General features: G+C 40.7%; 1 protein-coding gene across 2 annotated transcripts in view; it reads right to left on the bottom strand.

Moving 5' to 3' along the window:
* eml2 (EMAP like 2) overlaps nucleotides 1-10,964 on the bottom strand; it is a 28,176-nt gene that overhangs the window by 5,265 nt on the left and 11,947 nt on the right. Inside the window, exons 1-10 of one of the 2 annotated variants that reach the window (XM_035679977.1) lie at nucleotides 9,708-9,840; nucleotides 4,166-4,194; nucleotides 3,441-3,570; nucleotides 2,844-2,993; nucleotides 1,623-1,692; nucleotides 1,381-1,491; nucleotides 1,191-1,286; nucleotides 930-1,064; nucleotides 508-607; nucleotides 25-179 (exon numbers count right to left, since the gene is read on the bottom strand). In XM_035679977.1, the coding sequence (XP_035535870.1) occupies nucleotides 25-179; nucleotides 508-607; nucleotides 930-1,064; nucleotides 1,191-1,286; nucleotides 1,381-1,491; nucleotides 1,623-1,692; nucleotides 2,844-2,993; nucleotides 3,441-3,570; nucleotides 4,166-4,194; nucleotides 9,708-9,724 (993 nt within the window). In that variant the 5' untranslated portion in view covers nucleotides 9,725-9,840. Of the gene's footprint in view, nucleotides 1-24; nucleotides 180-507; nucleotides 608-929; nucleotides 1,065-1,190; nucleotides 1,287-1,380; nucleotides 1,492-1,622; nucleotides 1,693-2,843; nucleotides 2,994-3,440; nucleotides 3,571-4,165; nucleotides 4,195-9,707; nucleotides 9,841-10,964 lie in introns of those variants that run through there. The other variant, XM_035679978.1, reaches the window with a different exon arrangement.

Genomic DNA, 10,964 nt, shown 5'->3' with positions numbered 1-10,964 from the left:
CACGGGACACTTTGCTTCTCTCACCTCCATCTCAGCCTGTTTTCTGTAATCGTGGCCCCACAGCACCACCTTGCGGTCCTTCCCTCCTCCAGACACCATGGTGCCATCCTTCAGGACACAAACAGAGAAGATCCCGCCCTCGTGGGCCCCAGACACCTGGTGGCTGATGCGGTTACCACCTGTCAATCAGAAGACACAAGAAATCAGAACACAAATGGAAGACACCCTGTCTCTAATTGATCCTTTTATATTTTCATACTCCTGAATCAGTGGGGAAAACTAATGAAAACTGCACATTAAGATGAGCAAGGAAACATTTTTTGCTTGTGCTCGTGTTTAAGCAGGTATCACAAAATTTGTTCTGACTAAATTTTAGTAATGATCCATAACTGGCAAATTTGCAAAACATTTTCATACTTCAGTGAGCAACGAGTCTTTCAGTGTTTGGAAATACAATACCTGAATGTCCTTAACAAAAGGGATTATTGTGATTCATTTAGATTCTACCTTTGGCCCAGACGTAGATGTTTCCACTGGAGTCTCCTGTGATGGCGTCTCCATTCTCAGCAAACGCCACACACAACACATACTTTGGCTTCTCATGTTTCTAGAAAGACAAAGAGAGAGAAACAGAGAGAGAGAAGAGAAGAGAACGAGAAGACGCAAGAGAAGAGAGAGAGAGACGGAAGAGAGAGAGAAGAGCAGAAGAGAGGAGAGACGAGACGAGGAGACAGGAGGAACGGCGGAGAGAGAGAGATCAGATAGGATCTATGGCAAGACTGCTAGATTAGACTGCATTTGTTTTAGCTAGTTGTAGCTAATGAAATAACAAGCAAGTGTATTTTCCCCACAGCATGGGTTAATAAGGTTAACTCGTGGCAGGGGGGTAGTGTGACACATTTCTGGAGCAGCTGTCATCACGGCTGTACCTCAAACAGGCCCTGTCTCTTGGTGAGAGTGTTGCCCTCCATGGTCCAGAAGTTGAGGTGAGATTTTCCACAGGTGACAATCAGGTTGGCATCCATGGGATGAAACACAGCAGCCAGTACAGAGTCATTGGAGCACTGCAGAGACAGAAGACAAGAAGATATAATGCACATTGTTTGTCAATTACAGTTTAGAACCAGGAGATAGTATCAGTAATGATACAGCTGTATAAATGAGGTCAGGGTCAGATGGTCAAAAGGTACCTTGACGTCAGCCAGTTGCTTCTCCTTCTGCCAGTTCCAGACCGACAGGATGTGATCGTTGGCATCATCCACAGCGCAGAGATAGGTGCCGCCATTCTAAGAGAAGTTATACCTTCATTAAGTATTTATTAATTGATTAAACTTCAGTGTCAAACCCTCTGGAAACTCTACAAGATGTGAAACTGCATACCGACTTGGAGAAAGCCACACAGGTGACGGCTCTGTCGAACACTCCCATCCCGATCACATGGAGCGTGTTGAGGCTCACAGAGTCCCAAACTCGAACATGAGGAGCCAGCAGCTGAACAGAGAGGTGACAGAGAGAAACAGTGTGTCAGACAAACTAATTTTAAATGTAAAAAACAAAAAAGTGTCTATATATAGCAGCGAGTGAAACTCTGTAGGAAGATATAAGTGAGGCTTTCACAGTACCTTTCCATCTTTAGAGTTTCCAGCCACTTGTCCCGTTGCTATGGTAACCATGTCAGGATGCACACTCAGGCTAAGAAAAGAAAATATAAATTATGACTTCATTTTAATGATCTTACACAGCTCCTGGCTTTGATGGAAAATGGTGTAAAATCCTAAATGAACGTCCTCACTGCAGATACAAACTGCTGATTCAGATTCAAACACAATGAAAGTAAATTTTTAAAATGTAAACACTAAAAGCTGTCTACACTGGATCAGTTGCTGATGCTCTGACTTCCACGCCAAGGAAATATGTTATTAATATATATATGGTTTTAGAAACACATAGGACCTACATAAACAAACAAGACGATCAGCGGGAAGATTACCTGTTTCTATATAGTTATTCTTAATGCCACCGGGTCGGATTCGGTTTGATTCCCCTTTAATTAAATAAAACAAGGCAGTGGAAACACCAGGGGCCGCCAGAATCAACACAAAATGAAAGATCCTCGATCCTTTCCATAGCAAGAGGAAGAGTAGAACTCAATATGACGCCGTGGGAGAGGAGAACATGATTGTTTCCCTGTAGAGATGAGTAGCGTTCCCAGCATGCCTCTGGGGATTCAGTTTGTTTACATCCCAATGGCTCCAGTCACAGAACTCATTCAGGATGTCAACTAGTACTCATTAAGTGAACCAAAAATCACATTAATGATAAACACAACCAGCTTCATGCAGAGAAGAATTGCTCCTTTTGTCCTTTCTAGGTTTTGGACTTCATGAGGAAGCTCCTGATTAACCAACTAGGTGTATAATATTGGAGTTTCAGGTTTGACTGAATAATAAAAGTGTTGCATATAGGAAATCATTTCAGTAGATGGATACAGAAGAATTGCGTGACGCATTTAGATGTTTCAACATATATAATATGTGTCTTGTTGAAAAGTTGCATCACAAGAGATCAAGAGTCACTCCTCTGTTTAAACAAATGTTTCCATATCCTGTTGTCACTGTCTTTCTCCGCCCTGTGTATTATTCTGCATGTGTACTGCACACACAGTACCTGAGTAGGTAATCTTTCAGCACAGCCTTTGATCAAAAGAGATACACTGACATGCACACAGGAAACCAATGGCAGAATGCAGGTTACACAGGAAATCAGACAACATATAACTCTACCCTGACCTTATGTTAAACAGCACTTGGAAGACAGCTCTTATCAGCCTGCTGGTTTCTCACCATTTGACATCGTCGTTGTGGCCCAGGTAGTGTCTCTGCTGCTGCTCCTCGGTGTTGTACAGCACCACCACGGAGGCGTTGAAGTAGACGATCTCGCCTGTGGGCAGCAGGTAGAGGTTGGAGCGACAGTCACGTCCACGGTAGCCGTAGCTGGTCCACGCTTAAGTTAGGGAACAAGATGGGTGAAGCTGGACAGGACCAGCGAAAAATAACATTTTATATTCTTCTTTTAGACATTTAGTTGAGGCTCTTTACAAGGTGGCTCACAGGTACTGAAGTTTATTCCCCCTTTACAATTTCTAGGATAATAAACCCAGAGCACTACTTTTACATTTGCTGACAAATAACTTATTATTAATTCATGGCCATATATAGGCTACTAACAAACCTTTAAAGCAGAGTAGAGTTTTTGACTCAAATTCCCCTCATAAAATTTTCTCTCCCTCCGTGCCTCTATTTCAACTTTCCTGTGTTCCTGTGGGAGGCGCACCTTAGTTTGAAAACCTCAAGACAGATCATAATTAATTCATCCTGATCCATCAAAGAAACAGTTTCTCTGTCTATTTCTCTGTTTCACTCTCCCAGTCTGAAGGATACACCCACTGCAGTTTGAGCTTGCGGTCAGATAGCGCCACCTTTTGGTCGAGGCTGAAGCTCTCCCTCTGCTGGTCAGGGATGTGCATGGTGACGGGGCGACCTCGGAGGAACATCCTTACGTAGCCGTCCTCTGGTGGGACAGAGAGAGGGAAGAAAAGGAGCGATGAAAGGTTAAGTGGAAAGAAAGGAACAGGAAAAATATTCAAGCTGCAGAGTATAAGAGACAGAACGAGAAGGTGACGGTTCACGGGTATCTTTTTAGAAAATAACTGCATTAACTGAAAGTTGTTGTGAGAGTTCATCAGTCTTCATTTAAACACAGACACACACAAACCTAACTTTATTGGTTATGTTTCTTTTCTTACAAAATTGCTGCTGGCAGAAGAAAGATAACGATCTGGTCCTCATTAGTTGTGATGATCACACCACACATACCCAGCCAGAACAAGGTTCCGCAGTGCAATATTTTAGATTTTTGTAGTTCTTCAGTTCCATCTTCTGAACACTTTCCAGCAATAACGGATAATTTTATTTACTACAGATTCTTCTTGATTCTTTGTTAATTCTAATGGATGTTCAATATTTCTAATGAAAAATATTTCATGGTTCAGAATGACAGTAACACAAATCCTTTAAGAGTACTTCAAGGACTTTCACAGCAAAGTAAAAGTACACACTGTAAGATACACAAATATAAAGTGGAGTATAAAAAAACCTCTTCTTACCTGCATTGAGGGTGCATTCTTTGGATTTACTGAAACAGACAAAATAATGAAATATGAATGAAATATCATATATATAAATTGTTAAGCAACATAAGACGATTCAAGGTGTGGCTGTCCATAATGGGAAAAAGGATAGTGTAAGAAGTTGTTTTGCACCAGCAAGTGCAGTACATCACACGCAATATTTTCCATATTTTCTTACACTCTTGAGACATCATGCATTCCCTATAAGATTCTGAATTATTTATTGTATGCTCTGCAAGCCACAACCCTCACCGCTCAGTCTTACATTAACTGGACAATAGGAATGTCTGCGGGGCAGCTGCAGAGGAATGAGTCAGCAAAAACCTATAATCAAGACTTGTAAGACAGACATTATCCTCCTGAAATGACGGAGTCTGGAGGGCTGTAAATATTGTTTTCATGTAAACATTACATATTAACTGGAATGTGAAAAATCTTAAAATGCTGTGAAAATTATTATTATTTTTCCCACTGATGTAAACAATTATTAGAGGTCATTTGTTCAGGTTTTAGAAAATTAAGACCACAGTTTTGATGTATGCTAAAGGTCTATGTGGTGTCATTTTGTTTTCCTGTGAGGATATGCAAGGCTGGATTACCAACTGGCCAAAACTGCCCAAAATGCCCAGGTATACGGTCTATTCTGTTGAGAGTACTGTACAGTATGTGATGATTCATACTCATACATAATGAACAGGCTGTGTGGTCAACAGGGGCCCACAGCTCATTTTTGCCCAAGGCTCCTATAACTAGTTAAAGGGTAACTTTGGTATTTTTCAACCTTATTTTTCTATGTTTTTATGTCTAAGTGACTAATGGGGACAATGATTCTTTAAATTGGTCCAGTATTGAGCGAGAGTGGTGGAGCTGGCAGCAACTGAATCCTTGTGAGCAATTGTGCAACATCAAAGAACATCCACTGAAAGTGCTCTTTTTTCCGACTGCAGGCTCAAATTGTTTGACAACATTATGAACATTAACATCCACATTTGTGGAAGAGTAAGATCCTTTTTGTGTAACCAGAAACCACATCATTGCATTCAAAACCACCACACTCCACTGAGAAAAACATTTTACCTTTAACAATTTAAAACTTCTTTCAAACTCAACAGAAACAAAATAAAACTCACTTTGTCTTTCCATTGTTTCAACAATCACCAACTCTGGTTTGGTTGAAAACAAAAACAAAAACGCCTCATTTAGCAAGTTAGATGTGAAAGTATTTTGGCTCTACATGCTGCCTCTCTGATGCCCAACCTCCCTCTTGCTCCTCTCCTGATATTTTCATAAGAAAATAGGGTTCACCTTACGTTATAAGATACCATTTAATACTGGGGCATACACTTTTGCTTTTGGACAAGACACAAAGATAAGGACAGTTTAGTTTGTCTTTGATGAACAGAGAAAACGATTAAAGTCAAAACTCTTTCATATGACTGTGCACACAGGTTGATAAAAAGAGTCAGCAGACACAAAGTAAACAGAGAAGTCCTATTATCTATGTAACCACACATGGTGGGTGACAATGAATCACACAGTGAATGTGGTGCTCAGCCAAACAACGTGACAGAGGAGGATCAAAGCAGAGATGAGAGAGAGAAGTGAGATGGAGAAGCACTCCTGTTACCAAATGTCACAAAGAAAAGCTGAATGTATACAAAACATATGGATTTATATACTCCTTTAAATTCAAAATGACAACCAGTCACTCATCCACTTTTGCCTGAATCCATAATTAGACCTGTCAATCAAAACCTGGAGCTGCCTCATCAGTTTGCAGCGGGCGAAGCTGTTCCTGAATCAGCTGTCCGTCAACCAATCAGGACTGCCCACTGAGCATTTCAGTGCATGCTGACCGCTCAACCTAAACTGTCAGGATGCTGTCAACCAATCACATTATCAGGATGTTGAAGCGCTGCCTCAGCTGACAGGTGCATATCACCATGGCAACAGCAGTAAAAGTGAGGCTTGATAAGATAAGGGGAAACTGCGGGCTTGTCTCTTCCTGCTCAGCAACAGGAGAGTCGGGAACGGTGTGTTTGACTTTCATGTGTGTCTGAAAAACGCAAATGATGAACCATACAGGTTCTATAGATGGTGAAAACACATAAACTGAGGAGAGATTCAACTTAAGATTGCTAAACAAATTATTGCAATGAAAAAAACTTTATTTAAAATATTCAAATAAATCGTCTTTACAAAATGTTTAATGAGGAAGCAAATGCATTCTACATGTTTGTTAGACCTCAAATTACACACTGAACACTGAGTGTAAACAACTTTAGTTTGTTAACAAGAAAACTCAACAGGACACCTTCAATCACCAGGATGAACCATGTGTCTACTTCTCTAGATGAGTTTGTTTAACAGGGAGTTACCTGACTAAACCTCACAGCACTGAGACCTCTCAGTGTCTCACTGAACTTGTCAGGTCATGCCAAGTGAAATGTATTCATAAAGTTTTTTTTATTATGTAGGTTTGCCACAATGTGTTTAACAAATCAATAAGGCACACAGGTGAAAAGAGCAATTATTAATCATAAAAGATCAGAGCTGGTATGTGTGTGTTTGAAATAACACAAAGCATCTGAAGAAGATTAAAAGACGGACTGCAGAGTGAACGGGCGACTGATCTAAGATCCTAACTGGTGTCTGTTGTGTCTCTGGCCAGCTGGAGGCGACCAGGCAGGGTGTCGGCTCTTTAAAATAACCACATAAAGGCCTGTTTGTCTCTTGAACTTTCTGTGTGTGTGTGTGTATGCGTGGTGTGCCAGCAAGATGAGGCGTGGCCTGGTTTTAGCCAATAAGAGAACAAGATTGATTCAGAGCCAGTAATTAGTGCAGGGCATGCTGGGTAACTGGCAGCCAGACAGGGCAAATAACTGTGGATCTAAAAGCCATGCGGCTGCAGTCCCAGTCACCAGTTTTCCAGGGAGAGGGAATGCAAACGGAGCACTGAGTGTATTGTTGACATTTTCTGCCTGCCTGCACTCTCAATACACAATCAGTTCTTGTAACAACAAGAGGGGCCTAGTCGGCATCAAAGACCCTACAGGCTTCCCCCATCAGAGTTTTGAGAAAGTGCCATCAAGATTCATTAATTCTTTGTAGACAGATTGCTTAAAAATCTCTGGAATCTCAAGCTCACCCAGACGTTTCTGACCTCTTGCTGCCAGGCAAGAAAACTTATCTCAGTGTGGTCTGGAAAGAACAGAAATTTGCTTGACCCACCCTAATGGGCACAGAGATAGCTTGGCAGATGGTTAGAACACCCGTCAACCGACAGACAGATACCGTAATTAATATGCTCTGCTTCTATAAAAACAACAACCTGAACCCTTCCTGTAGCTCGGCTGAGCTTGGGATTTGTTTCAGGTTTTTAGATTGGAAAAACATAGCGTGTGTTCTACAAAGCTGATCAGTTTTACCTGAATTATTCAGAAAGCAAACTTCTGAATAAATCCCACCAGCCAAACCTAGAGTGGGCGCCATAATACATTTATCTTACATTACATATATTAAAACTTATTACATAAGGAGGAGGAGAGGAGAGAGCTTCATTCACCTGAGAGAAACTTTAGCAATGGGTGTTGTAGTAAATCTGTTTTTATTATAGTGATGCAGGCAGAGAGAAAATGGATGTTGTTTTCTGATTGATGGGTCAAAGCCCCCCTGTGGGAGTGGTGGGAGCGGTGTGTCCATTTCCTAGTCCATTATGACTGAAGTACTGCTGTGGTTCAGTTAATGGACACAATCATATGTGATCATCTTCACGTCTTCACTCAACTCAAAATACATTAAGACACTGAACTTTGCTCCATTTTTTCCATTTTTTACTTCGTCAGAATTTTACATGGTTTAAATCTGAGGTTTACTCGTGCTACAACTATAAACATAAAAGTAGTTATTTAAATAGAAAATTTGAAGAAATCACATCCAATTTATTTTTATCAAAACTTTCTGTCCCATGAAACAGAGATAAAAAGGAAACAGATGGATAGAGTGAACATGATAGAAATCTTTTCCTTATTCCTTGTATTTGCATTAATCCAGACCTCAACTTTGTACAATGCCCTACAGTTTTAAGGGTTATTACCCTTGATTTAATCTGAAATTCACTTAATATCATATTAAAAGAAAGGCAATCATAGTGATGATATACTGGTTTACTGCGGCAAAACCTACAGTTAGTGCTGCAAAATGCTTCTCTGCAATCAGCAACACGGTCAATATGTTTGTCGCATGTTAAGCAGGATGTCCAATCAATGTTGTCAGTGTTTTTGCATGCAGAGCAGAATCAGTAATCGTAACATGAGTCCCACAGCTCTGCACCGGCCTGGTCACAATGCGGTAGGCCAGGGTTTAATAAAGAAACTGTAATATCTGTATCAGGAGCTGTGTCCTGTCTGCTGCCAGAATCAATTAGATTTAACAGAACAATCAGTTAAGTGACAGGGCTGCTGAGCACAGTGTGACCAGTCCCTGTCACTTCACATTCACTCATCCCATATTTATGTGTGTGTGTGTGTGTGTGTGTGTGTGTTTCATAACTGGACAGAAATGTGACATTTGTTTGTTTCCACCATCATTAGTAGCCCAAAGACAAAAGAGCGACTAATTATACTTAAAGAGGTGCATAAATTCATTCAACATGTGTGACATAATGACAGAGCTCTTAGCTAAAAGATCCAGTTCAGAAGAAGGCGCCACATTTACAAAATACTTTATGCCTGTTTCCATAAAAGTCAGATTTCAGTTTTCTGAATACTGTGAATGTAATAATTTTTTAATGAAAAGCAAGTTTCACTCCACTTTTTCCTTCTTTGTTTGAATTACACAATTAAACTATGACTAATTCTTTTTAAAATGACATAATTTAGCATTTTCAGTTCACATCAGACCTATGTTTTGCCATTTGATCCATGGTCCACTAACACAACTGGCTCTTGTTTCTGTATTCATGTTACTATGCTGCAGCCCCTCCCCACAGCCCTGCAGACAGGGAAACCTACTGCATCAAACAGTTTGCGTGACAACAGAGTCTGTCACGCAAACCACAAACAACCCAACTTCCTCAGCCTGTCGTGCAGCCAGACCCAAAAAAACGGATTTTTTTTTAGACTGACAATAACCAAAAACTTAAGGTGGTGAAGCCTGAATGAATTTTCAAACTAAACCGCAGTGTTTCATTTAGCAACCTATAATCCAAGTCAAATATTACTCAAACAACAAATGAGGGACTGGGCGTGACACAAAAAAATTACTTTTTCGTTTTTTTCAGAAATTCAGCCAGCTGACTTTAAAAGCGGCACACACTACTACTAACTGACTACTAACCACCCAAAGACTAAAGCTATGCACTGTCCTTTACAAAATGCATACATTTACTCATACCTTTTGGTGCTATGAATCCATAAGACTTTCTCCTCCAAAAAGCTTTATCAGTAAACTCTGTCTGCTCCCAGTGCCCTACTCTTTCTGTCAATCATTGATTGTAAATTGTAAAGCAACCGTTTACCTGGAAGATCTCTTCATGGCTGCGAGGTTTCCGTTAGATTCAACAGTCAACAGTGGTGAGCAGTCCTGTCCTGTCCAACAACTACAGCAACACACCGACTTCCTCCTTCACTCAGCAAACTTTTAGCTCAGCCCGAGGAGACCCCATCATCCAATCAGAACGCATTTCCTGACTGAGCAGACCCACCTCCTCTACTCGGTAACCACACCCCCCCTTTACCAAGAACTACTGGAAATTTGATCCATCAGCAGAAAGACAGGAGCTAGAGGGAAAGGAAAGGAAAGGAAAGGAAAGGAAAGGAGAGGGGATGAGAGGCAAGGGACAGAATAGTAAAAGAAGATAAAGAAAAGAGGAAATAAAAGGAAACAGTAGAAAAGGAGGGAAGAGGAAGGTAAAGCAAGGAAAAGAAAGGGTGAATGTTGATTGAGAAAGAACAGCAGAGATTATAAAAAGAGAGAAGAAGGAGAGGAAGGACGTTTAACTGTTCATGAGAGAAGAACACAAGAGGAGAAACAGAAATAAACAAAACCTTAGTGGATTAAAAAAAGAGAAAAAAGGGGTTTAGAAGTACCTAATGAGAGACAGACAGACAGAGGAAAAGAAAAACAAGAAAGAAAAGTGTCTATGACTATTGTTGTTTACTGATGACGTGTTGTGTTCACTTGGCTGTGACACGTGGATACTTCACTGTCCATCAAGCTCACAGCTGTGACATCGCAAAGACCAACAGCCTGTTAACGGCGACGTAATTCATGGTGACATCCGAGATTCACTGCAGGCGGACAGAATTGCTGACTGTGGAAGTGTAACGACCACAGATGATGAGGGGACACATCAGAGGACACTTATGATGATGTGCAGAATTCATCTCTCGCTCCTCGAAAAAACAGCCTGAATAATTGAAGCCTCTCACAACATCCTGAGTGTGCTTTAAACTTCAAAAACTCTAAACCATCAGTTCTCAGAGCCCAGCAGCTCCCACACTGAAGGCTGTAAATGCAAAACAGTTTCAGTACAATCAGATACAGATGCTGATTAGATTGGGGAGCAGAGGCAGTTGCTGCTCTTGTTTTTTCCCAACATTTCTCGGTTTGTTTTTCATTCCATTTTAAGAGAGTGCAAAGTCAGTGGGATTTCTTGGCCTTAACACTCAATTAAGTAATGAAAGAGAAACAATATAAAAGTTCTTTCTGGTCTTTGCTGTTAAACAAAGATCTAATAATGTTTTTGGTCTAGTTAAAAATAATTTGATACTCA

The sequence above is a fragment of the Morone saxatilis genome, unplaced genomic scaffold (assembly GCF_004916995.1).
Source record: "Morone saxatilis isolate NCDOM2014 unplaced genomic scaffold, NCSU_SB_2.0 Contig8, whole genome shotgun sequence".
Taxonomy (NCBI): domain Eukaryota; kingdom Metazoa; phylum Chordata; class Actinopteri; family Moronidae; genus Morone; species Morone saxatilis.
This window is presented reverse-complemented; position numbering and strand designations above follow the sequence as displayed.